The sequence below is a fragment of the Vigna angularis genome, chromosome 10, assembly GCF_016808095.1.
Source record: "Vigna angularis cultivar LongXiaoDou No.4 chromosome 10, ASM1680809v1, whole genome shotgun sequence".
NCBI classification, from domain to species: Eukaryota; Viridiplantae; Streptophyta; class Magnoliopsida; order Fabales; family Fabaceae; genus Vigna; species Vigna angularis.
In genome coordinates, this window is record NC_068979.1 from 7,849,593 (window position 1) to 7,877,121 (window position 27,529).

At 31.9% G+C, this 27,529-nt stretch overlaps 2 protein-coding genes across 2 annotated transcripts; both read left to right on the forward strand.

The window, feature by feature from the left end:
• Positions 1–5,260: 5,260 nt before the first annotated feature.
• On the forward strand, positions 5,261–8,215 carry LOC108321289 (ferredoxin--NADP reductase, leaf isozyme, chloroplastic). Its single transcript, XM_017552995.2, has 9 exons — positions 5,261–5,499; positions 5,590–5,824; positions 5,927–6,060; positions 6,284–6,362; positions 6,705–6,796; positions 6,953–7,030; positions 7,351–7,413; positions 7,527–7,761; positions 7,946–8,215. Exons 1-9 carry the CDS (start codon positions 5,395–5,397, stop codon positions 8,011–8,013), a joined length of 1,089 nt encoding a protein of 362 aa, XP_017408484.1. The 5' UTR covers positions 5,261–5,394; the 3' UTR covers positions 8,014–8,215.
• A 2,587-nt stretch (positions 8,216–10,802) lies between these two features.
• On the forward strand, positions 10,803–12,717 carry LOC108321290 (pathogenesis-related thaumatin-like protein 3.5). The gene is made up of 3 exons (XM_017552996.2): positions 10,803–10,960; positions 11,084–11,774; positions 12,170–12,717. The coding sequence occupies exons 1-3, from the start codon at positions 10,897–10,899 to the stop codon at positions 12,321–12,323; spliced, it is 909 nt and encodes a 302-aa protein (XP_017408485.1). The 5' UTR covers positions 10,803–10,896; the 3' UTR covers positions 12,324–12,717.
• Positions 12,718–27,529: the final 14,812 nt, after the last annotated feature.

The following is a 27,529-nucleotide window of genomic DNA, read 5'->3' on the forward strand; positions in this document are numbered from 1 at the left end:
CTATGAAGCCATTTTTCATTTAAGAACAAATTTTACTGGTTTAATCATCTAGACAAGTCTTAATAGGTGTGATAACATATCCCTAACCTTCCAAAATAGTGTAGACCTCTTACCTCACCATTTCACTACTCAATACCTTTTTGACTAAAAATCATACACATACACCCTTACAAGACCTCTACTCCAATATAGATTATATTTTACTGTTTTAAGAGTTCCAACAAGTATAAAATAACTCAAACAGTCCCCAAATTGCTATTGCTATTAAATCATCATTACTCTAAAATTCACCTCTCAAAACCCCCAAATTTCACTTTAAAATGGTATAGAATGCACTCAAGTGTTACTTCTCAATTTCAACTTCGTACTATAACTATTTTAGGATTTAAACCAAATATAATAGATCCAAAGACCTTTACCAAACTACATAATTACCTTTAAACTCACTAGTCCAAAATTGGACATGCTAACACCCATCACTTTAAATCTCCAATTTTTACATCAAATCCTCAATTCTTCCAACTGTTAATAATAACACAGTTTTATATCAACAGCATCCCGATTTCATCATAATATAAGTTATACAACAATCATACATTCACAATTTTCAAAAACATCATAAAAGGTAATTACTCATATTTTTCCAAATTTTACACCATTAACAATCATTAATCACATGCACACCAAATGACAGATTAAAAACATCTTACTACAATTATTAAAAGCAAACTAGCTTGCCTACCTTAGGGAAAACTAGGACAGTCCAAAAATTACTCGACCGATGCTCTCACGAAGAATTTTAGGTAAACGCCTACAATTGATGAAATGATAGTTGAGTTGAAATCTTAGGATCCATAATTAACCAAGAATCAAAGAACAAACACACTTTATACATGCGGGACATATGTGATACATATGATCAAAGACCAAGATAGACCGAGAAAAAGAGATAGAAACTTACTTGCTCTATTACACAAATTGATCAATGGATAATGAAAACAACTCAACAGTTATTACATAGGAATTTCCTGATTGTCAAACAGATGATCATAGACGAAGAAAATGTAGAGAAAAGATAAAGAGAGTTTAGAGAATGAATTATAGAGAGATGAAGTGTTTTTAAGTAATAAAACGATTGTATGTAGGTTTTATTTATAATATCGACTTATTTACTATTTTAAAATAAAATAGTCGGTCTCAATATTTTAAAACACCTATCTACTCTAATATCTCATTAGGAAATTATTTTAATTATTTATTTATTTATTTTATTTTTAATTTCTCAATGTTTTTAATATATTTTATTTTAGCGTGTCGTTTCTCGCTGTTAAGAGTACGGTGGTTTCGAGGTAAATCGTCTAAATTTTTTGTCAGTTTTCTCATTTAAAAAAAAAACACAATCTCAAATCAAAAAGTAATTATGACAACAGTTCAGTCTAACATTTAATAAAGTTTGGGTAATTTAGGAAAAAAAACATCTTTAAATGAAGTGAAGGTAGTTAAATTTCTTATATATTTTAAAAATGTACTTTTTCCTTATATAATAATGAATTTACCCTTTTTCAAATTATATTTTAAAAATTTAAATATAATCAGTTTTGGGAAGAATTAAATTACATTGGGATGAGAAACTTAAGCTTCATTTCCTGTTGGATTGGGCCTGCCCCGTTTACATCAAGAAAGGTTGTCGAGTTGCTATCTCCACCACTCCAACATCTTCCTACACCTCCTAAAAAAATTTTAATTACAAAACTACATTTTTTTACTTTAACTTTTTACTTTTTTATGAAAACTTAAATTTCTATCTCTCATTTTCACTCTCAAAGCTGTCCACCCCCTCCCTACCAACTCTCACTTTCTCTTTTTCTCTCCAGATTCGTCTAGTTGAAGTCAACTGTCACTTTCTCTTTTTCTATCCAGATCCATTTTTTCCAACCCATTTTTTATATCTATTTCCCTTTCTTTAATTTTTTCTTTTTCATTTTAGTTCCTTAGTTACATGTTCGTGGTACGATGATGTTGTAGTGGTGGTGCGGTGGTATATAAATAGTGTTTAAATTTAGTATTTTTTTATAATTTGTTACATAATTATATCTAAAATAATTTTATTTTTAATTTGTTCATAGGAATTTCATTCAAGAGGAAGAAGTGGACTGTTGTGGAGGTGCATTGATATGGTGGGAACCATTAATGAAGTGGTTGATTGATAAAAAAATAAAAACAGAAATTAAACATTACTAAAGGAAAAAAAGAGAATGGGGAGGTGCCCTGAACACTATGTGGTGGTGGAGGGAATAACTCTCAAGGTTTTTTCACTCTTTACTTCTAAGGTTTTCGTTTTGTTCTTCCAAATTTCATATTTATCTTCTAATTAATGATGTTTGGTGAACATTATCGTAATAACTGTATTATTGATTATTATTATTATTAATTTGTTATGACTTTATTATTATATATTAAAGTTAGCATTTTTATTATATTTATTATTTTGATTTATGTTAAAAAAATTAAAAATTTTAGGTTTAATGTCTCTTTAGGTCTTTATTTTCGTCCAGAATCTCAAATAGGTCCATTTCTTTTTCGGCGTCTCAATTGTGTCGTTATTTTTGTAAAATTGAATCAAATAACAATTTTCCGTCAAATTGATCAAACGCCGTTAAGGAAGGAGTGACGTGACATGCTCACAGTGTAATTTTTTATTACATTAAAAACGTGACTGAATTGTATTCTTTTAATTTTTGAATTAAAAAATGAAGTGTACAGAGTGGAAATATAATATAAGTAAGGGCAAAATTGGAAAATCAAATTAAATTAATTTGACGGCTATCACTTGTGTCGCCCCTTCCCCATCCAAAATTAGGGTTTAAGATTGAAGGAACGCGGAAAAACTTCATGCACTGCGAGATAACATGGGGGCACTAACTGAGAATGTCTCATTGCAACTCTTGGAGGCGTGATTCAGAGAAGATAAAGCAAGGTTGCTTCACAGTTTTGTGTAGAAGACGCGATTAGGTAGTGCAAACTTGAATTTCATAGGGGAAATCGATGGTGGAAGCGCGAATGGCGGTGGAGCAGGTTCTCGCGTTGACTGGTGGTTTCTCGCGAAGGAAATTTTGAGTTCGATTTGTGATGGGGTTTTGTCGCGGCGACTTGGATTTCTCTGCGTTTTCTATCTTGGATTTGATTTCTGATGCGATGATGGAGGAGATGATGTCGCTAATTGGTGGTTGTAGCGAAGCTCGCAATGAAGAAGAAAGAGATCTGCGATTTAGGATTACATGACAATTGGGATTTTCTGATTTCTGGGTTTGCAGGTGATGAAGATGAATGTGCGGCGACCATGGAGGTTGGCGACACAACGTGGCTGACAGTGACATTGGCTAGGTTAAGGATTTAAGGTTTGGCGGCAGCCTGTTATAGGATATTATTAGTAGTCAACCGAACGACAAAATGTAGGAAGACGCCGAGCGATGAGGGAGAAGAAGAAGGGAGCCGATTGGTTGAAGATTTTCCAATTTAATTTGATTTTTCAATTCAGCACTTAATTTAATTTTCCAATTTTGCCCTTACTTAAATTTTATTTCCACTATGTACACTTCATTTTTTAATTCAAAAATTAAAAAAATACAATTCAGTCACGTTTTTAATGTCACATAATAAAAAATTACACTGTGAGGATGTCACGTCACACCCTCTTTAATGTTTGATGAATTTGACAGAAAACTTTTATTTGATTCAATTTTACAAAAATAAGGATCCAATTGAGACGCCAAAAAAGAAAGGGACCTATTTGACATTATGGACGAAAATAAGGACCTAAAGAGACACTAAACCAAAAATTTAATGACAAATTAAACTAATAAAATGTATGTTTAATCTTTATAAATGAAAGGATATATTACCAAAAATACGGGAAAATCCGAAAAGGAAAAGCATCAAATCTCGAAATTTTCAGATTCCTTAAATCAATGTCTAGATTAGGTGTTTTTTTTCAAATTTTCATATCCGATATAGTGTTTTGATAATTTTTTTCAATTATATTATTTGTAAATGTTTAATTAGGTAATTTGTATGAATTAATTTAATTTATGAAAAAAATAAATTTATTTAAAATTGATAAATTTATTTGAAAATGATATGAAAATTTTAAAATATTTTTAGGTAGAGTTAATATTATTAATTCATTAAAATAATTTAAAATAAGTATTAAATATTTACAAAACAAAATTATTTAATTCATAATTAATTTAATTAATTCAAATATTTATATATTTATAAAATTCTAATATTCATTAAAAAATAACTATATATCTTAAAATTATCAAAACAAAATATTTTAATAGAGATTGAGAATCTGCATAAAAAATTTGGTCAAAAAAGTTTTCTACTTTTATTAAAAATTATCAAATATTAATAAAGAACATTATTTTAGAAAACTTTGGAAATATAAGAGGAAATCTTTGAGGTGGAGGTTGAAAGAATCCTCAAGAAATAAGAATTTTTTTCTTCTTTCGCTCGGGTATTAATAAAAAAATACTAAAATATCTTAATTTACTGCACCACACCATTATTGTTGTTACGTTATTAATGTAGTTAGAGAAGTGCTCGTTACAAAACCTATTTCATGTCTTATTGAAATATTGTTGTAGAATTTCATGTCTTATTGAAAGTTTGTTATAGGAAATTCATTCTAAGAAAACATTATATATAAGTTTCAGAAATCTTATTTTTCAAAAAAATATATTTCGAAAGTTAATATTTTCAAGTGTTATAAAAAATTTCTTTTGAAAATTCTATTATGGAAATCCTATTCCTAAAAATCTGTTTTGAAAGTCACATTTCAGAAATTCTAAAAAATTTGTTCTTGAAAATTTCCATAACAAATAATTCAAAAATCACTTTAAGAATAAATGAATTTGACATTTTAAAAAATTACCGGAGTGCAATTAGAAATTATAAAGGTCCAAAAAGTAAAAGCATGAAAAAAGGATGAGTATACGAGCCGAATTTTTTTTTTCTTATTTTCTTTCCATTTCTTTTTACTGTAACATAGAGAAAATTAGAAATTAAGATTTGTGAATTTTCAAAAAACGAAAACTAAATAAAAATTTTAAAATTAAAAAAAAAAGTAAAAAAAAAATAGAAGATAAAAATTGTACCTTTGAATGTTTTGGTCACGTGTTCTTTGTAAATAATATGAGTGGTGACACATTGCATAACAACACAAATAAACTTATCCTCACATCTGCCACTGCATTGCCTTAGAAATCTCATCCACCCAATCTTAAAATCTTCCTCACTCATTCTTTTTCCTTTCATGCTTCACTGCACAAACATCGTATCATCGTTTCATCAAACGTTACTCTCTCTTTCTCTGTCTCTAGTTTTTACAACATGGCTACTGCGGTTACTGCTGCAGTTTCCTTTCCTGCTTCTAAGTCCACATCTCTTCCGACCAGAACCTCCATCACTGCCCCAGATAGAGTCCTCTTCAAGAAGGTAGCTTCCATTCACATGTATTCAAGAAAAAGGTTGCAAATTTACCACTGCAGTGTAATTGGGGTATGATCCCGTTGTTTTCCTTCACAGGTTTCGTTGCAATACAGAGATGTCTCAGTGAGTGGAAGGGTGGTTTCAGTAAGAGCCCAGGTCACCACGGAGGCACCTGCAAAGGTTGAAAAGGAATCCAAGAAACAAGATGAAGGTGTGGTCGTGAACAAGTTCAGACCCAAGGACCCATATGTTGGTAGGTGTCTTCTCAACACAAAGATCACTGGGGATGATGCACCTGGAGAAACTTGGCACATGGTCTTCAGCACCGAGGGTAGTTTTTCTCTCAATTTTTACCTTTTTTTTCATAACATGGATGTTGCTGTAGAAAAACCACCGTTTTTATTCAAAATATGTATAAATTCCGCTGTTTCAGGAGAAGTTCCTTACAGAGAAGGACAATCAATTGGGGTAATTGCTGATGGGGTCGACAAGAATGGCAAACCTCACAAACTGAGATTGTATTCTATTGCCAGCAGTGCCCTTGGTGATTTTGGAGATTCCAAAACTGTGAGTTTTTATCAAGCTTTTGTCAATGTTGAACTGTGTTCCAGACTCTTACAAATTTTCCACCTTAAAGAATTTGAGATTAGAATCCTCTATTTATATATTCAACAACATGTATATTCTGCAAGGATAGACATCATAGCAGTTAAATTTGCTCAATTATTTATCACTTACTTAAGACTTCAAACTTATTTACCATCTGATGTACATGATGCCTCCAAAACAGGTTTCTTTATGCGTGAAACGTCTTGTGTACACAAATGAAAACGGAGAACTTGTCAAGGGAGTTTGCTCAAATTTCTTGTGTAAGGATTACTGGCTTTAGTTTTTGTGTGTTTGTGTGTATATAATATAGGGTCAAAGGACGGAAATCCAATGCAAAACTTAATTTTTATTCAAAAGTATTTATAAAATAATAGGTGCATTTTCATGTTATCCAAAGAATTCACTCAGTAATGTTAAAATAAATTATAGCGGTCTTATTTTTTTTCTCCTTTTAAACTGTGTATACAAAATTAAGAAGTGCATGTAATTATTGTTTATAGTTGTCAATAGATGTACTTCATCAAGCAAATGTGACTTTTTTTTATTTTTTTTTCATTTTTAGTTGAAATTATATTTACTCACCTGTTGTCATGCTTATTCAGGCGACTTAAAACCAGGAGCCGATGTAAAAATCACTGGACCTGTTGGTAAAGAGATGCTTATGCCAAAAGATCCCAATGCCACAGTCATCATGGTACACATACCTAACCCTCTTCATCTTAATAGAAAAAGAAATATTTGAAAATTTTGAAAAGAACTACATAGAAGACAAGTTTATTTTTTTATCCAAATATTTGCATTGATTTTTTATTACCATTACCATTGATCTCTATGAATTGTTTTTTCTTAGTTGGCCACTGGAACTGGAATTGCCCCATTTCGCTCATTTTTATGGAAAATGTTCTTCGAGAAGTATGATGACTACAAGGTAAGTGTACCCGGAGACTTATATGGTTCTTGATTCAATGAATATGACAATGTGTATAATTAATCATTTCAATTTCCTCTATTACTTTACGATCATCCAAAAAATACACTCCAAAGTAAAAGGGGTTAGTTAGTTAAGTATTTATATATTGAAAGATTGAAGGGAAGAGTTACCATAGAAATCCAGAAAAGTTCATCTTTCAAAGGAGGAAAACTCTTAGCCTCGTATTTGCTGCATAAGAAACTAGTTAAGAGTTTTTAGTATTGTAAAAATTGTATTTGTACGAAATGAATGTTTGACGACTAATGGGGTCTGTGTAGTTCAATGGTTTGGCATGGCTCTTCTTGGGTGTTCCCACAAGCAGCTCACTACTTTATAAGGAGGTGAGATGAATCAAAGTACTGTTTTTATTGAGGAACATCTTCCACCATTTTGGTGTGTTGAATCTGAAGGCTTATAGATCTTTGTTGCACATGTATGGTGATGTGTGGAACAGGAATTTGAAAAGATGAAGGAGAAAGCACCCGACAACTTCAGACTAGACTTTGCTGTGAGCAGAGAGCAGACAAACGAGAAGGGAGAAAAGATGTACATCCAAACTAGAATGGCTCAATATGCAGAAGAGTTATGGGAATTGCTGAAGAAAGATAACACTTTTGTCTACATGTGTGGATTGAAAGGAATGGAACAGGGAATCGATGACATAATGGTGTCATTGGCAGCAAGAGATGGTAAAATATAACACTTTCCTTTTGGTTATAGTTAAGTCTCATCATAATTTCATTCAGTTGAGACTGGACTGAACTGAAACATGATGACGAACTGTATTGAAAATCACTGTTCAGTTTGATTGTTCTAGTCCTGGCACATAATTAGAGAAATTTCTTTCATGTTGAGTTGGTTTTGTTGATGTAGGTATCGATTGGATTGATTACAAGAAGCAATTGAAGAAGGCAGAACAATGGAATGTGGAAGTATACTGAACAATCTGTGTTCAGTTGCACTTGCATGGATATGATGTCCCTCTTTGAGCAGCAGCAGATTTATTTTGCTGTTCTCTGTTCTGTAGATAATTTGAGGATCATGGAGTTGTTACCATGTTTATGAACAAGCTTCATTGCATGAAATAATTTTGAGGATCATGCAATATAGATGAAATCGACTTCGTTTTACGAATTTCCTAAATCTTTCTTTTGTCAAGATTTTTCTAGTTCTTAGTTTTTAACGAAATATTATCTAATTATGCAGATTATGATGCCATGTTTCAATACACTCATGGTTAGGTGTATAGATTATTGATGGCTAAGATCTTATTTTAGTTTAATTGATAACTTTGGAGTAGAGTTTTTGAAGATGAATTATTTTTAATACTGTTTTTGTAAATCGAATTATTTTAACATGTTAAAATCTATGATATTATTAAACATTAGTAACCTTTGTGATAATTATTTTAAAGTCACATTCGAAGTTTTACTAACTTGATCAATTATGCAAGTTTTATACAGAATTGCAAAGTGAAATGAATAAATTGATTGTACTGATGAGTAAACGATGGACTATTAGTAAGATTTGCGATATTTGTACATCCTTTGTAGGTGTAGTTATGAAATTTATGAATTAATTAAAATATAATTTTATTTCTCACTAGCAAACTGGGAATAATAATCATATGGGGACAAATGGTATTTACATAAAAAAAATAAAAGAAATATCTGGGATAAGGTGGGAAGGGGAAAAGGAGTGGGTGTAAATAGTAGCATATCATGGGCTATTAATTTGTTGTTTTGTCCGGGACTTAGATGGATTGTGGACTTCGGTGATATTAAAATGAGTTTTTTAATTTTGGCTGACAAACTTTTATTAAAATGTTTTTCTCTCTTCATTTTTTTTCTCAAAAATCAAAACAAACTGAAGAAAACCAAAAAGTTGTGTATAACTAAAACAAATCATAATAGAATCACCGTCGCTGATAAGAATTTGAGTCATAAAGCCTATGATATGATTTGGTTCGCATGTGATGGTTCTAAAAGTTATGCCTAATTTAGCCGTTCACTTTATATGCCTACACTAATTTACTTCTTTGAATCTACAAAAACAACTAAAATATCACTAATACTTTTCAGATAAAATTTTCCTGATAAGTCGAATACGAAATATATGATACATTGATTGGCTTTTCATTAATGATAATGCTTTGTTGACGCTGATTATCATAATTTCGAAAAAACATTGTAGGGCTTATAAAAACAAAAGTTCATTGCACATAGTTATGAAATTCGTTATCTCGTATTAACAACTTGTGACAGTCTAAATATGCAAGTAGACTAAAAAAGAATGGACAATTAGAATTGATTCATTAAAAAATATAGTAAGTTCAATTATATGAATATAAATGTGGTGATAGATCGATCTCTTACCAACTGGTAGTATATTTAGAGATGAAATGAAGCAACTAACAAAAAAACCAAAAAGACTGTGAAATATATTTCTTACGTCATCACTGAAGAGCTTACGTCACATCCCCAAGACACAGCAAAGGCCGTAATACTGGACCGTTAAGGTTGTTGACCTTTCATGAATTCGCAGGACACATAACTGTTGAGTAGTTACTCCAATTAACATGCAACCAACTTGGTTACTTGCGTATTTCCGAATGTTACATTTCCATTTTTGTTTTAGTTTGTTCTAACATAAAATGCAACAAGAATTATATGCTGTCAGTGTTCTGACACACTGGTGAGATATTTTTTCTTCTTTTGATTGAGACACAAATTTCAAAATTTCAGTATTTTCGGCTTTGCCAAACGAGATTATTGGTTAGATATATTTGGTCAAATTACTTTGCTGCTGCATGGATCATACTTTGTTTTCGTTTTGAATGAAGCGGGCTGCTTCAAGGCCACGTTCCAATGGTTTACTTGGTTAGTTGTTACACTGTGATGTTCTTCAGCTAACTTTTCAGATATTTTTGGGACGTGTTCCAGTGGGTGTCCAATGCTGATAGAAGAGGCCAGAAGAGACAAATTACTTACAAATTTTTATAACAAAATTCTATAATAATTTAATATTATTCATTCAAAAAAGACGGTGAGATTTATAATAGATTGATTTGTACGGGTTTGGTTTTGAGATTGCAAACGGCAATTGTTTAAGAGAAAGAAAGTGTCTTTAACATGTAAACCAACAATTATGGCATATATGATATATCACAAGAAACAAGGAAGCAATAGAAAGTAGAAGTTATTGAAGAATGTAGTGAGTGTTAAAATAGAAAGCAGAATGCATGTGAGCATATGATGGATGGTCCATGTGATGTGAATGAGATTGATGAAGGGACAAAAATCACATGGAATAAGTACTTCTACTGTCTTTTATTTGACCTTTGAGCCCTCCACTTGACCTCCACTGAACCAACCTCAATCCCACGTTACTTGAAATGAAATGACAATGGCTTCAAGTGCACGAGTATCAAAGGTTCTTTCTATAATTATTCACATTTTTGCCTAGCCGTCCTTTTTCAGCTCCAATTCAAGCACTGTTTTTTATTCCTTCCCAAACCCAAACCCTCCATTATTATAGTTTTTGTCATTTTATATACTTATATTAAGGTTCCTTCAATCTAGGGCCTATGTGAAATCGTCACCAATAAACCAGACATCGCCGACCTTCACATTGGCGGTTTATGCATGCATGTGCACTGCTATACATGGTCCCACACCCATTACACTAAACCCAAAGGCCCCACATCGAACCTTCTCTATATAAACGACTTCTCTCCAAAACCCTTCACCAAGGAAAATCGAATATTAATTCTTCTATTTTTCACTTCCATCTTTTCCTACATTCATTCTCCCACTTTGTATACCATGGCTCCTTCATCTCGACTCTCCACCTCTTTTCTCACACTATGTCTCTTCCAATTTCTAACAGGTAACGTTCATGCTAAAGTTACATTTTTCATGTTATCCAAATGTTGTATTTGGAGCACATGAGCACATTAAATATCGTTACTACTTCTATTTTTTTATGATTGTTGGATTTAATGTTGGACAGGTTCCTACTCGACGACATTCACCATTGTGAACAAGTGCAGCTACACAGTGTGGCCCGGCATTTTATCCGGTGCCGGAACCTCGCCGCTCTCCATCACCGGCTTTGCTTTGCAGTCCGGCGAGTCCAACGTTGTCAGTGTGCCACCCGCCTGGTCCGGGCGCCTCTGGGGACGTACCCTCTGCTCCCAAGACGACGCCGGAAAATTCTCCTGCGTCACCGGAGATTGTGGCTCCTCAACCGTGGAATGCGCCGGAGGTAACGCCGCCCCGCCGGCCACACTAGCAGAGTTCACTCTGAACGGAGCCGGCGGGCTGGATTTCTTCGACGTGAGCCTGGTTGACGGTTACAACCTCCCGATGATCGTGGAGCCCCAGGGCGGAACCGGCGGCAGAAACTGCACCGCGACGGGGTGCGTGGTGGACCTGAACACGCCGTGCCCCACGGAGCTCAAGGTGACGAGCAGCGGCGAGGGCGTGGCGTGTAGAAGCGCGTGCGAAGCTTTCAATGATCCACAGTACTGCTGCAGTGGCGCTTACGCGACGCCCGACACATGCAAACCCAGTTCCTACTCGCAGTTCTTCAAGAGCGCGTGCCCACGCGCTTACAGCTACGCTTACGACGATGGCACCAGCACCTTCACTTGCGCCTCTGCGGATTATACCATCACTTTCTGCCCGCAACCCTCCACAAGGTAATTTTATTCTATTATTATTAGAATCACTTTTTATTTCTCGCTTTTCCCACAGCTGACGTAAATTTTATTAAAAATCGATAATGATTAATTAACTAATCCACGAAAACTGGTAGCTGTTAAAACGTGTTTTAGAACAGAGAAGTATTGATTATTGGCGTTGAAATTGTTCCGAGGAAAATGAAGTTTTGCGGAATGTCAATTAGGGGACCAGTTTTGGGTGCGGTGTCACCAAAAACATGGTTGTCACGTTTTTTCCCTATTTTGAAATGTCGTGTTTTGATTTAATTGCACCGTCCAGATGGAGCATCGACAATAATTTCGGCGGGTGGTATCTTGTGAAATTTGGCGATGTAATGTTTGATTACTGACTGGGTGTTTGAATTTGAACGCAGTTCGATAAAATCGGGGAACCCAATGGCGGTGGAAACCTCTGGAGCTGATTTAGACGGAAGGTACAACCGTGTTATGGCGGTGGTTGTTTCTGTTTTGGTGGCGTTTGTATCAACAACCGAGTTTGGTGGTCTTTCACTGGCGGTGTCGCTATAAATGGGTGGTGAATTTGGTGCGCAATGATTTTCTATTTCTCTATGCGAATGGGCACTTCCATGATGATATTCTACGGAATCTAAGGTGCCAACTTGCGCTTTAAGAGATGCGCAATGAGAATCTATGCAAAGATTTACACTTCTCAACTTGTCCAACCAAACATTATTTGGTTCTGTCTTAACCGAGCACTTGTTTGGAGTAGGAAGGTTCATTTCCACACACGGAATTAGATAGCTGGCATTTACATCCTCTTCTTTCTCCACGGACTAACACAAAAGAGGACATTCTCGGAACACTGTCACATTTTATTATTAAAATATCCAAACCCCGTCATCCCAGTGTAAATATGAACACCAACAAGGATTGCTTCAATTATTTTTTGCTCGACGTGTTATTTTGATGTGCGTTTGACCTACTTTTTTCGCTTCTTAATTGATTTAAGAATTGGAACGGTGCTTCAACATCTACAGGCTAACTACTTTAAATTTTTATCTCTTTCTTTCTTCAAGTATTTAATATGTTCGTTCGGCTTTCAGTTAATTGGCCGTTGGGTTGTGCATTTCAATTCTTAGCCACACAAGTTTTGTAATTGAAAAATAATTGGAATACCAATGAAATATACCGATTGTCACTGTATCAAAAATGATGTGTACTATATAAAATAGGATCATGATATTTTAACAACAAATTTTAACAATTTTTTGACAATGGACCACATGTCATTGTTTTATTTGTCTGTTTGAATTTGTTTTCAGAAAAATATTTGAAACCAACCTATCATAAGCCACCACCTCAGTGTTGTCAAAAAATTGTTAAAAAAGAGTTGTTAAAAAAGACATTTCCTATAAAATATATATCGGTCAGCGTTACAGTAAATAAGATCTCATGAATTGAGTAATCGTTAGACCAGCTAGACAAGGCAAGTTATTTATGGAAGTTATCAAGAATGTCAAACCAGTATTAATAGTCAATTAATGGGTCAGATTGTCTGATACTTTGCAAATATAAGATATAATTGTCTAAAAATATATTATATTAATGGTTAATCAATGAGTTTGACTCAAAACCTATAAACAGGTGATTAATGTTTATGACATTTTTTTCTCAACTAATTGAGTTGAAACTAAACATATTTGACTTGAGCGTCAAAGTATCTTCTGTAGGTCAACAACTAGCTGGAATGGAGTATGTTCGAAGTTAAACGATCAAACGGTAAAAAGACAAGAAAGGTGGACGATCCAACGTGAACAGAGTGAGAAGAAACGGTCTATCCTTAAACTCCTTTCAACCGAAACAACTAAAAATGTCATATTCTTCTGCAAATTTTAAAACACAAAAAGTAAAAGAAAAATGAGGTTTTAACTAAATATAACAGCAAAACAATATATATAATAAATGGTCCCTCGTCACCAAATACTACTTTTTTATAGTTTGTTTATTTAGTTTGTATAAAAAGGGTTGCTTTACAATTACAAAATAATTGAAGATAAAATAATGAATAAGAACAAACACCAACATCTTCATGATGTTTTTGATGTAATGTTCCTTGTATAATATATGAACGACTATGACAATTAATTTACTTGCTCAAACATATTTTTGTAACACTGGCGAATGGCTTATGAATAGCTTTACATCCGTCCCAAAATTTTGGCCATTCCAATTGGCATTATCAGTTGCAGACAACGAGAATTAACCCCTCCGTTCGCCGTGATATTGAGCAGGTTCAAGATCTCGTCGATGCTGATGTCGCATTATTACATCCGATGAACAGAGAAAATAAATTAAAATTCTCTTATGACCCTCTATAATTGTTGTTAAAGTTAGATTTTTCCTTTTTTTTAAAAAAAAAGTATGTAATTTGATTTTAACTTATTAAATAAATTTGACTTTTTAAGTTTATTTTAGAAAACAATTCAAACTAGATTGTGTTTGAATATGGTTTCGGTATCTTCAAGAGTGTTGCATGGAGATTAAAACTAGAAACAATTTAAATATTTATTTTTTATTTTTCTAAAGACAAAAAGGTAATAAAATAATATTATCTCGAGAAACTTGAACTCGAAACATTGATATCATTCATCAAAATAAAATGAGTTTGAACAGATTTGATGTTACAACAGCGACGAATATATTATCAATTTTGACTTTATTCTTTTAACTTTATGATTTATAAGATTGAATATCAAGTATATATATCCAAATAATTGAGTATAAGAAAGTAATATTGTAGCTGTGATTTCCAGGTTGGAGACTTTGCCGTCACACTCATCTACTGGACTTTATTGCATCAGCTGCCATGTTTGTTGATCACCCTCTCGTCACCTTCTCCTCACAATAAACAAATAATATGCATTAATGCAACTTGCAACTTGCAACGCAACGTGAAAAAGAAAAAGTAACTTCCTTGTACATCGATTCACTTCAAGTAGTAGCAAGTATGTAGATTTAGGAAAGTTGCTTTTATTAATTATGATGATGAAGTTGCACTTTCAATCTTTTAAAAGTTAGATACTAATAGATTTTGGATATATAGTACCACGGGAGGGTGAGGATGTGAAAATACAACACTTAGTCATTGGTTTTAGCCATCCAAATCTCTCTTGTCAACCTTTCACACTAATGAGGGATTTTGTATCAAATACTAATTCAACCAGCTCCATCTCATCTTCTCTTCCAAATTTAGAAACTCATTATTACCACTTACAATGGTTTGTGCCTAAGATACAATGATTTATCTAATATATATATATATATATATTATGAAATTTTTTACAAGACAATCCTTCCATACTTTTTAATAAATATATATACATCCTTAAAAATAAAAATTTAACCTAAATTTCATAACATTATACTATAAGAATGTAAAAAAAATTAAATAAGATTTTTGAGTTGAAAGTTTTAAAATTGTGAACTTAAAGTTTATTATATAATTACTACTCTTCAATCTTCTACTTATCTCAAATTATTTGAGACTTTTCAAAATATACTATGTTCATGAACTCATCAAATCTCTCCATCAGAACATAATAATGTGGAAGTGTTTAGAAAAATTAAAAAAAGAAACAGTATTTAGTCATCTGTCATAGGAAATGTCTAGCAATTGATTGGATTGTGGTGAAAAGAACAATGCAATCCAATAATGAACGGATATATTGATAATTTAGGGGGTAAGATATTGCCTCCCCAATTTGCGCGTTACCTATAATTTCAGAATCAAAGCTATGATAGATATAAGGAATGTATATAATGGGAGGCACAGAGCTTTATGGGGTCTGCATAACATAACAAAGCGTTTCTTCAGTGTCAGCATCTATGTCTACTTTTCCCTCCCTTCTACTCAGTTCAGTTCAACCATCATTTTTTCAAGTTTCGAGACCATACATACATACGTATGCCATGTACTGTTGTTTTTGCTTTTTTATCACTTTCATCTTTTGCGGAAAGCAGGATCAACATGTCCAATCTTTCAGCATGTTAAGGTTTTCGATAACAACTAAAAATACTCCAAAATTTGTTTAATACATGTACTTTTAATAAGTAATTATCAAATCAAGAATTTATAATTCTTATTATAGGTGTATTGTGTGGTGGTGCAATTAACTTAGGACTCAACTGTTCATATAATAAGAACATCAAAACAATCATTCAAGAATCAAACGTTGTATCATATCGATCAAATAGTCACCTTTAAACAAATAATTAGACTTGACAAAGATTAGTTTACGATAAAATATAATTAATACCAAATGAGCAATGATTAGATAATTAATAATTCAAAACTCATTTTAAAATTTATAAATACGGAGATAAAGAGATAAATAATTTTAATTATTATGCATTAATGGTTGAACTCACCTAGTTTATATTAACTTTAGCATTGGAATAAGGAATAACAAAAAAAATATACTTTCGCGGATATTTACGGATTGTAGGTAGTTGATAGCGAGTATTTTAATATCCGCTTATAAACAGGTCAAATACGGTATTATATTACCCGACCCGCGATATCCGTTATCCGCAAAAAATAAAAATAATAATTTAATTTATATTTTATTTAATTAAATTTAACTTAAAATAAAATTAATTTATATTTTATTATATTAAATTTAATTAAATTTTAATTTTAATTTTATTTCATTTATATTTTTTTTTGTTATTTTATTTATATTTTTTTTAAATGTATAAAATTTATTTTTTAATATTTGGGATTATCCACGGATACTTGCAAAATTTTAGAATATCTACACGTTTTTTTGAAACAAATACTTGGATGGAACAAACAGGTTACGGATGGAGTTTCATTTTGCAGGTCAGATTACGACAAAGACTTCCGTATCCGACCTGATTCATTACTATCCCTGAAGCACAAAATCTAGTGACAATAACGAAACTTAAGAAAACAAATAATTTGGAATCTACAATCAAAACAGTTGATTTTAAACATTACAATCGGATAAGTTTTAAGTTTTTGTGGGAAAAAAACAACAATACAAAAGTTGCTTTGAGGCAACACTTTTAACCTAGCTGGAAGAATTTTCATTGCCTGTGTCTGGTTGAAGTTATTATTTTGGCTTGTGAAGTTGTGGAAAGTTCTTGTTTTATCTTTGGTATTTCTCTGGTCCATTTTCAAACGAACACTTTCCACGTTTGACTTATCCTTACAGTGCAGTTCAAAGAGGTTTAATCAAAATTTGACAGTGTGGTTATAAATGGATAAGATCATTAGCCAAATCATCAACTTTCCAAAAGCTCCTATGTTTTCAGTGTATGGGCTTTTCGCATTTAATTATGGGCTGAATGAAAAAGGTTGTTTTGCCACATCGACTTGGTCTCCGAAACATGTTCTGAAACAAACAAGCCCACAATTTTTCCTAAAATATGAGTGCTATGATCAACCCCACCACACAAATCCTCATTTTTATCCTAAGTAGTTGACAATGTTCTGTTCCAATTCCAACTACTCAGGGTCATCCCCATTCCCCATTCCCCAACTTGTTTCCTAGGCTTTTCATTTTCATGCAAATAAAAAATATATATATATAACAAAAGCTTATTGCTGTGCTTACATCACTGCCTGAAATTTTTCTTCTTTCTCTCATGTTACTGTCTTTTATTTTACTTGCTATTATTGGCTGAGTCCGAAGTTTCTCACGACCACAATCTGTCAATCTCTATCTTATCACGATATACATCATCCTTCATGGATCCTGCACCTCAAATGCTAAGATTAATTGTACGTACCCCCATGTAAAAAAGCTTATACAATGCTAATCCGGAGCTCTTTTTTCTCTATAATAAGCTTTTTCTTTATTTGCAGGATTCTGCATATAAATGGAATTACTGTTATTAAAGTTTATAATGCATGCATTTCATTGGCATGTTTTTAAACCAGTAAATTGTTCATCTAGGTCTGATTCTTTTATGAAAACTTTGACTGATTCACTTTTTTCGTCAGATATATCAACCTCTTTGCCATATTTTAAAGGGAAGAAATCATTTTATGAATGATTCATTATTGTATTACAATGTATCATTAGTTGAATCAAAACATAATTTTCTTACAGATAATTGATATAGAATTCAAATAACTCAATTAACTTGGGTTGATTAAGTGGAGAGCTTATTTCAAACCCGGTGTTGGAATCAATGATTCAGAAATAAAGATTATTGTTTTGCTAAACAAAAATTACGAACACTAAAATTCAAATGAATAACAATATATAGGCTGAGGTCTAAAGGGAAAGATCTAAATTTAAACAAAAGTACTAGTCGATCAAATAAAATATATATATATATATATATATATATATAAGATCGAAATACAATTCAAAAATTATAAAAACTAAAATATTATTTAAAATAAAAACTTATAATAAATTAAAAAAACTGAGATGTAAAAGAAACTTTAAAAGAATCGGTGATATCAAGCATATTTTCCAAGGTTGTAAAAGCAATTCGATGGATTCTACTTTTTCTATGTCTGGTTACTTTTTCATCTTTTATTTCCTTAGTTGGTTCTGCTTTTATATATCTTGTTTGTTTTCTTTTTTTTTTTCTGCAAAAACCATTTTTTTAAATATTTTGTAGTATACCATTTTCTTACACTTACATTACATATATTCCTCTGGGTTTACCATGACTCCATCTTCATTGTTGGAGTTCTCTTTTCTCATAAACAAAAATATAGATATAAAATAGAACCATTGAATTTTTCTTATATGTACTATTATTATACTTAATCACTTTCCCCAACAAACATGCTGATCAGATGCTGATTCAAATCTTTATCACAGAATGAAGGGTGCATGCAAAGGGAAAAAGTTGAAAAGTAGAAAGAAATCTTATCCACACTTTACACCGCATGTAAGCGAATAAAAAACCAATTTGCTGATAACAGTATAACAAATTTAAAATATATTCAACTATAGCAAACCCAGGAAAAAGCACCCAAGTCGTCTTATACTAATTTTCCTGATAAGCTTTTCCAAGTTATCCTGTGTATATAGCATTATTAGATTTATATTAATCTGTCAACTTTTAAAATAAAGCATCAACAGTGGAAAATAAAATTCAGAAATTTCATTTGTTCACACGGGAGATTATTAACTATTCCTCTTTCAGATGACTTTTAACCCATCAATGTGGACCGCATTATGGCTAAGAGCTTGATCGAAACCATTGTGTTTCCATTTTAGAGCTTAAAACAAGAACATGGTTTTATGTATTTTGACATCGAACAACAGTCACAATTATGCTTTAGATTCTAGCAGAAGAAGCACTTTAACAATGTTGGTAGTGTATTTTAGTTATAGTTACAAATCATGATCTAGCTAGGTCATGGTTTCATTATCTAATAGTGTTAGGTTACTCCTGTCTCGATCATTATCCACGCGTTTTTCAAATTAACCACGTCAGTTTTTGGCGTTTTGCACACATCAACCCACTGAATTTCACGTGTTTATTGACCACTTTGTTTATAATAAGGTGCCGACTGCAGGTAAAATTTGGTGTTAGTGTTCTTAAAATTGTCAAAGTTTGCTTTTTGACGTTGAAAATCATACGAGGGCATACACTTGTATAGCATAAGTGAAGTGGGTGTTTGAAAAAATAATCAAAATTTATAACCAAGCAACATAAGAAACAACCTTTTTTGCTTCGAGTCCATAACATGGCACTTTTACCAGCTAAGCTTGACATGGCAGTCCCACGAAGATGAGAAAACGAATGAACTGAATTGAAGATTCTCAGATGGTGAAAGAAAGATCCGTACGAGAAAAATGAAGCAGCGTGACTAAAGTGGTTAAGTTTGATGCAGAGAAAAACCTTAGCCAAACGATATTGAAGTAAAAGTTTGGCAATGATAGAATGTGGTGTGGACATGAGAAGACGTGAATGAGTATCAACCATGTGAGATTGTTGCCCTTTAAACGCAAATCCTATTCACTCACTTGTCTTGTCCACGTATGATATGTTTCAGACAGAAAGGGACTCTGACATTTCCAACTTCGGTCACATGTCAACTACATGTATGAATTCGGAATTCTATATCTACCATGATGTGATCTACTAAAACAATGCTTTTTTATATATAATACTACTTTATCAAGCAATAATAGGATTAATATGAAAGTCATGGCATTAACTACTGATTATTATTTTAAGATTTGGGTTAAGGTGAGTTTTCAAATCTAGGTTTCTGTTTATGGCCCAAGACCTCAACCATGCTTGAACTGGGCCGTTCTTCATGGGCTCCCGGGTTGGATTATTTATGTCCAATTAGTTACTTGGAATTAATTTTAAATTATTAATTTATTTATATAATATTTGTTTAAAATATAAATTACTCCATTTGTCTATTAACGATTTGGTTCTTGAATTAGTTTTTTTTCAATTGATTCTTTACCAGAATTTGGATCCTTGTATCAAATTAACTAGAAACACTGAACTTAAAATAAGTATATCTAATTATAAATGGTTAAGTTTGAACAATTTGTTGTGTTTGGAGTGGGAAGAGGATTTGAGGGAGAGAAAATAGATGGATTTGAGGGGATGAAGAGGAGATTGTGATGTTTGAATTAAGGAAAAGATTGTGTGATTTGAGTATATTTGAAAAGAAAGTTTATATATAATATGATTGGTACGATAGATTAAAAAATGTTTTAATAGATAAAATTATATTATTATCATTTTACCTTTGAGGACAAATGTGATGTAAATTTAAATGTAAATAGTGAAAATCATATTAATTTGAAATTGTTATTTATAATTAAAAAAAGTTAAAATTGGAAAGATAAAATTGAAATTAAAAGGGAATTGTACCTAAAATTAAAATGATATTAACATTAAAATGAAATTGTTATTTATAATAATGGTTTTATTGGTGTCAAACTACGTGTCCCTATCGTAGATTCAATCGTAAAGAACATGTGTATTTGTGTTGGATGTGCATGAAGCAAGTTAAAAAGAAAAAAAAACAAGTATACATATACATATTAAACGAGGAATCAATTCACCATCATACTAAAATAAAATTTAGCCTTTTGCACGTACACAAGGAACTGATTCCACAAACAAAAGAATCGATTCCACCCTCCAAGATGAAAAGCATGGAACCTATTTCACGAGCACAATGTTATTTCAAATTAAAGTGAAGAATGTTTTAATCATTTACTCGTATATGAATATTTGATCCCCACACATCATACTTCATGTGTGGATGCTTTGTTCTTCTTTCTTAAATTGTCACCGCAAATCATATCACTAGTAAAAATTATACTTTTTAACTCGTCCAATAGACTTCGGTTTAAGGAAAACCGAAGTCTATGAGAGAGCGGTGGCAATTTTGTAGTTTTCATGAATTTATATGCCTCGGTTTAGTAAGGACCGAAGCATATAAACTGTGTTTTGGGCTATTAACTCGGTTAAAGGTGGAACCGATGCTGTATTTTGGCGTATTGACTCGGTTAAAGGTAGAACCGAGACCTATTACCCCGGTCAAATCAGTCACACCTGACCTACTCTCATCTCCGCTTTTTCATTTTACACGAAGCGGTTCTTTCCTCTGGCACTCTCATCTCCCCTTTTTCATTTTACTTTCATCTGGCAGAAACAAAGAGGGCGCGATCTCTCTTCTCCTCTCCCACTTGATAGCCATGGTGCGAGGACGAGACGCGATGGTGGCCGGCGTCGAAAGCAGAGGGGAGGCGCGATGGTGGAGACGAGTACCGCGGCGACGATGATGGGAGACTCGCCGATCTAAGGCGTTTGGCGAGCAGAGAAGATGGTGCCTTGGAGATGATGGGAGGTTCACCGATCTAAGAGTTGAACGGAGTTCCTTGGCGAGGTGGCGGCGAGGTCGTGGCGAGGTGGTGACGAGGTCGTGGCGAGGTTGCATCGAGGTTGCGGCGAGGTCGCGGCGAGGGCGTCCTGCAGCGGGGGCGTTGGCGAGCAACGAAGAGGTGGCGGCGAGGCGTCCTGCAACGGTGGCGAGCAACCTCCCTTCTTCCCCAAATCTTTTCTTCTTCCCCAAATGCTCATTGTATCAAAACCCATACTTTTTTCTCTGTTATTTTGGGAGCGATTTTGTTAAGGTTGGTGTAGTTGATTTTTCTGTGTTATTCTGATATTTGGTTCTGTATCTTCTGAGATTTGGTTCTGTGAAAGAGAAAAAAATTCAATAACCCTTTGCTTGCTTGGACTGTGCAACGAAGAGGGAGAAGTGGATTGTTTTGAAAAAAAAAACACGCAATTGCCTCGGTTATCTAAGAACCGAGACATCATCCGATCTCTTTTTAACCCGGTTCAGAACCGAGGCATAAAGTCACCCTCTTTTACATCGTCCGAATATGGCTCGGTTGCAGAACCAATGCCCATAAACAAAATTAACCGATGTCATTTCCTCATCATGAACTAGTGTATCAACTTCATTGAAATAAACACAACATTAGCATTCATTAAATAATGTATATTTGTGTTTTTTTATTTTGATGTTGATGTTGATGGCTAGATATAGATCATGTAACCCAAATTATTTTAAATAAGAGGCCTCGAATTTAAACTGGTTATTAAATTTGTTGTCTAATTAATTATCAAGAAATCAATGAAAATGGATATTCAAGGAAATGATTGTAAGATAAAGAGTTTTGTCTACGTTAATTTATCTTTCTCTATAATATTTATAGGAGAGAAGTATAAGAAGATAAATCTGTTTGTTCCAGGACTAAAATAAATTTAAAGAACAGTTAAAACCAAAGTAAAAGAAATTAAAAAATATAAAAATGACTTGTGTAAATTTTAATTAAAAATTAATTTCATTTTCCTTTCTGATTTTAACTTTTCGAAGTTTGATTAAGAAGTTTTCCAGTATAATGTCATGAAAAAATATTTCTTAATTGAATTATGTGTTTGAAATCAGGTTGGGTCATATACAAATAGATTTGGAGTTGAAACCGTGGACTTAAAAAAACACATGTAAAATACGAACAGGAATTATATTTTAACACCACAAACCAACCTATGTTTATGTGTTGATTAATCCTTCAATCAAATTATCTCATGGAGACAACAAATTAAAAATAATTTGAAATGAGTTAAAACACTATGAATTATTAATATGAAAAAAATTTAACAAGAACAACGACATATTGATTTGATAATTAAAAGCTTTGATCTGTGACATATAGGTAAGATTGAAAACATGTCATGATATACACTTAGTATTGGTCAAACTTACTCAAGAAGATTTGGAGTTATATATATATATATATAGAAGGTGATCTAAGCTCTTATAGTTATGTGTCATCAATAAGTTCTTAATACAGAAAGTTTATTTTGGGTTTTGTATTATGTATCTATTATTATAGGATTTTCTTTTGGGTTTTGTATGATGAACGTTTAAGATTTCTATTTGAATCTTGTAACATGGTTTATGTAGTGTAGTGTTTTTAGAGAGAGTTGACTTAAAGTCAACATGAAAAGCCTTGTCTTCTAAGATAAACGACGTGGAAGGTCATATTCTTTTAAAAGGTAGTGGTCATATGACATGTTCCTAATGGAGATGGTATCTCCTTAATAATGGTCATGTTTTATGTTCCTAATAGAGATGATTTTTCTTTAATAATGGTCATGTGTTATCCTCCTAATAGATAGGGTTTTATCTTGGTCTCTAAGTTAAAGTATTAGAATTTTACTTTTACAATTTGGAGACACATTTAGGATTACCTAAGTTTATTAATAGATGTGTCCCCCATGTAAACTCACCATTGAAATGAGTATTATTATGTTGTCAAATTTGTGTCATACTATTCAACTTAGGTCACAAAAGTTAGAGCACCACTTTTAGGTTTCATTCTATGCAGTTTCCTTAAGAGTTGGCACAACATCTCTCTTAAGAGCATCCAAACACCATCATAGTTTATCTCCCTTGCTTGAGTCTTATAGTTTAGATGAAGAGTCATCATCTCATCACATCAAAACCACCACATGTGCACCATATTTTCACCACCATTGATGTGTGAATAAAATGTAATTGCATTCATATCTTAGTTAGGCCATTTGCATACATAATTGCATTAATTGAATGATTTCATCATACATTATCCTTGTTGGTTTCGGATAATACATGGGGATTTTGTGTTTTTCTTGTAGATTGGTGATTCTAAGTGTCAAAATCACAACTTGGGATGAATTGAGGTACAAAATGCAGATGCAAAACAAAGAGTTCCACAACCTGGCTGTGGACAGTTCCACAACCTGTGGATTTTGCTCCAAAATACAGATACAAAACAGAGAGTTCCACAACCAGGCTGTGGAAAGTTCCATAACTTGTAGATTATGCTTCAGGAAGTACAAAATTGAATCCAGAGAAGAGTACAAGTAGATTGTGGATTTTTCCATGAGCTGTGGAATTTTTCAGAGCAGTTACTAACCTCTTTTATGACGTAGATTTAAAGAAATTTAAATTAAATAGAAATTAAAGGACAGTTACTGAGAGAGAGTAACCACTTTCTTAAAAAAAGGAATGAGGGGATTAAAAGAGGGAGGATTGAAAACGTAAAGAAGGAAAAAAACGCACGGAGACGGAGGAAAAAGCTTCAAGACTTCTTCTTCTTTTGGTTTGCATTTTGAATTTTTACATTATGCAGAACTAAATTCCCTTTTGTTAGAGGATTGATGTAGTATTTTGATTATAATTTATGAACCTTTTCAATTGATGTTTTGTTCATTTTAATTGTCTCAGTGTTCTATTTATGTTCTAATGTATATTCTATGAACAATTTCACAATTGAGAAATTGGGGATTGTTTATGATTATAAATAGATTAGATTAGATGTTGTCACAATTGGGAAATTGGGAACAACTAATTAGTTTGCAATTAAGATAATAATTGTTCTTCATGATTTTATTGAATTTTGTAACTGACCTAAGGGATTGGGGGTTCGAATTCAATAGATAAGTTTATCTATCTAAGGAATTAGGGGTAAACAACCTCTTAATAAACTCAAGTGGATAATTATAATTCACACATCAATGGGAAATGGTAGGAATTTATATGAAAATGTATGAAATCAATTCTCTAACATTGTTTATATTATTTGAATTCCAATCACTTGTTTATGTTCATCATTTTACTTGATATTTTTTGTTGCTCAAAATTACGTAAATTAGGAATCTAGTATTCAACTCATTCAATATCAGAGGACGATATTTTATTACTACAATAACGATTGGTACACTTGTCAAATGTACATCAACCATCAATCTTCTACAAACCACCGCCCATTTGAAAGTCTTCCTTGGCTTGAATTGTATAGCTTGGAGGAACTTATCACATCATTTGGTAACAAAAGCTTAGGTTATTTTGTTTGTCTGTGTTTTCCTAACCTTATCTTGTTGTAGTTATCTTGGAATGTTCTAAATCAACATTCCTTACACACACAAAAATGATGACATTAAAAGTCTATGATTTGTAAAATTAAACTGCATCTAGTTTAGAGGTCCAAAAGTCATGTGCTTGTAGTCAAATGAAAAACCTTTGAGTCTAGTTAAAAAAAAAATCAACCCAATTGGAATTATGTGAAGAAAGTTATGAGCAAAATAGTCAAGTTAAAGTTGTCAAAATGTTGACATTAGCGTTTTCTAGATTCTATTTTAGTAGTTTTGTATTTTCTAAATACTCCTAAATGTGTTGGATAACATGTTTACATGAGCTTTTACTTTTTTTGAGTGTTTATTCATATTTCATTTGGTCAATACATTTTATTGAGTAAATTTTTACTTTTAATCCATTCATGTTATCTAGAATCTTTTCTAATCCTTTATACGTCATTATTTAGTTTAACTTGTATATTATACTTTTGAATTCATGTTTGTTATTAGTTCATTAATAACTTAATTGAGTTAGGTTTTTATTATGTTTTATTGGGTTTCATATTTTATCTTTTTATTATTATAGTAGATTTTTTTTTTCTTTTTGAGTTGCTTCTTGTTCAAGTGGAGCATATATATATTGAAAACACATTGTAGTGGTTATGTTTTTGTGCTGCAAAATTATTGAGAAAAATAAAAAAGGAAATTCATAAACAAAATAAAAGTCAAGAAAAAAGTGATCAAAACATCCAAACAAGTTAGTTAATAATTATATTTATAAAAATAAAAATAAAAATAAAAATTTTGTACACAATAAATTATTTTCTTTTTTATATTGGTATAGATGTAAGTATTCCATTTACAATATTTTCTTATCATATATAATATTTTATTCATCAATAATAAAAATAGATCAATTGAGAAGATGTACCATAAAGATTTTTAAAAATAATATTTTAGATATTCTAAATTTCAAATAATAAGAATAAGAAGGAAGAGAATTTGACATCTTCCTCTCATCCTGATCCTGAACAGCTTCTTCACTCTCTTATTGAACATGACGTCAGTATACTCCAAATTGGCAAACTAATTAGGGAAAAATCAACAGAGCGGTGCTGGTTGTCGGTACCAAATTTGCATAGAGTTTTTGGATATAAAGTTTAGTTACACATGTTACGTTACGTTATCCTTCCTTCTCATACACTCATAATATCCAAGCTGTTTCAAAAACAATAAATTCATTATGTAAGTTTAATTAGGACTAAATTATACTATAAAATAATTTATATTGTATATGATGTTTTATTATTTATTTTTTAAATGCAAAATAAATCATAAATACTTAAGTCGTTAGACATGCAAATTGTTAGACATAGAGGAACGCATAATGAAATATAAAGTAACACATGTAATAAAATAATTTATTTAAAACATATTGAATATATATATATATATATATATATATATATATATATATATATATATATATATATATATATATATATAAAAGTGTGTGTGAGAGATAAGAATGTCGATTTTGAAACAATATTGACGACTGTTGCGTCTTTTAATTTATAAATAAGGTTTAATAGGTTCGGAGGTCACTATATTTGCAGGTTCGTTTCAATTGGGTCCTCTAATTTTAGAAGTGATCAATTAGGTCCCTTATTGTGAAAAATTGAATCAATTAAGGCCTCGCCGTTAGTTTCATACTAACACCATTAAAGGGGGTGACACGTGTCAGTTCATGATTTTTTTGAATTTTTGAATTATATTTTTATTATTATTATTTTTTTTTATTATTTTTTTTTTAAAAGTAAAATTTTTAAATGCCACGTGTCAAACGGATAGTGTGCCACGTGGCAATGACAGTGTGACATGGCACTGACAGTGCCACGTGTCATTGTCAGGCCACGTGTCATTGCATTAGTCTCAATTTGGTCCCTGTATTTTTATTATGTTGCAATTTGATCCCTATATTTGTATTTTGTCTCAATTTAGTCTTAATTTTAAAAATTAAACAATTTTTTCCCTCCTCAAATTCAAACAAAATTTAAATTGTATATAAATCTTAACAAATATTTTTATGAAAATTGATATTTTTAATAAATATTTTTAACAAGATTAAGATTAAGTTTAATTATATTTATATTTACTTAATCATATAAATGTTAATTATGTTATTTAAATATACCTATAAGGGTTTAATAAAACAGTGACATAACATATTGGTGTGAATTTTCATTAAAAATATACCTATAAGTAAATATAAATATAATTAAACTTAATTTTAATCTTGTTAAAAATATTTATTAAAAATATCAATTTTCATA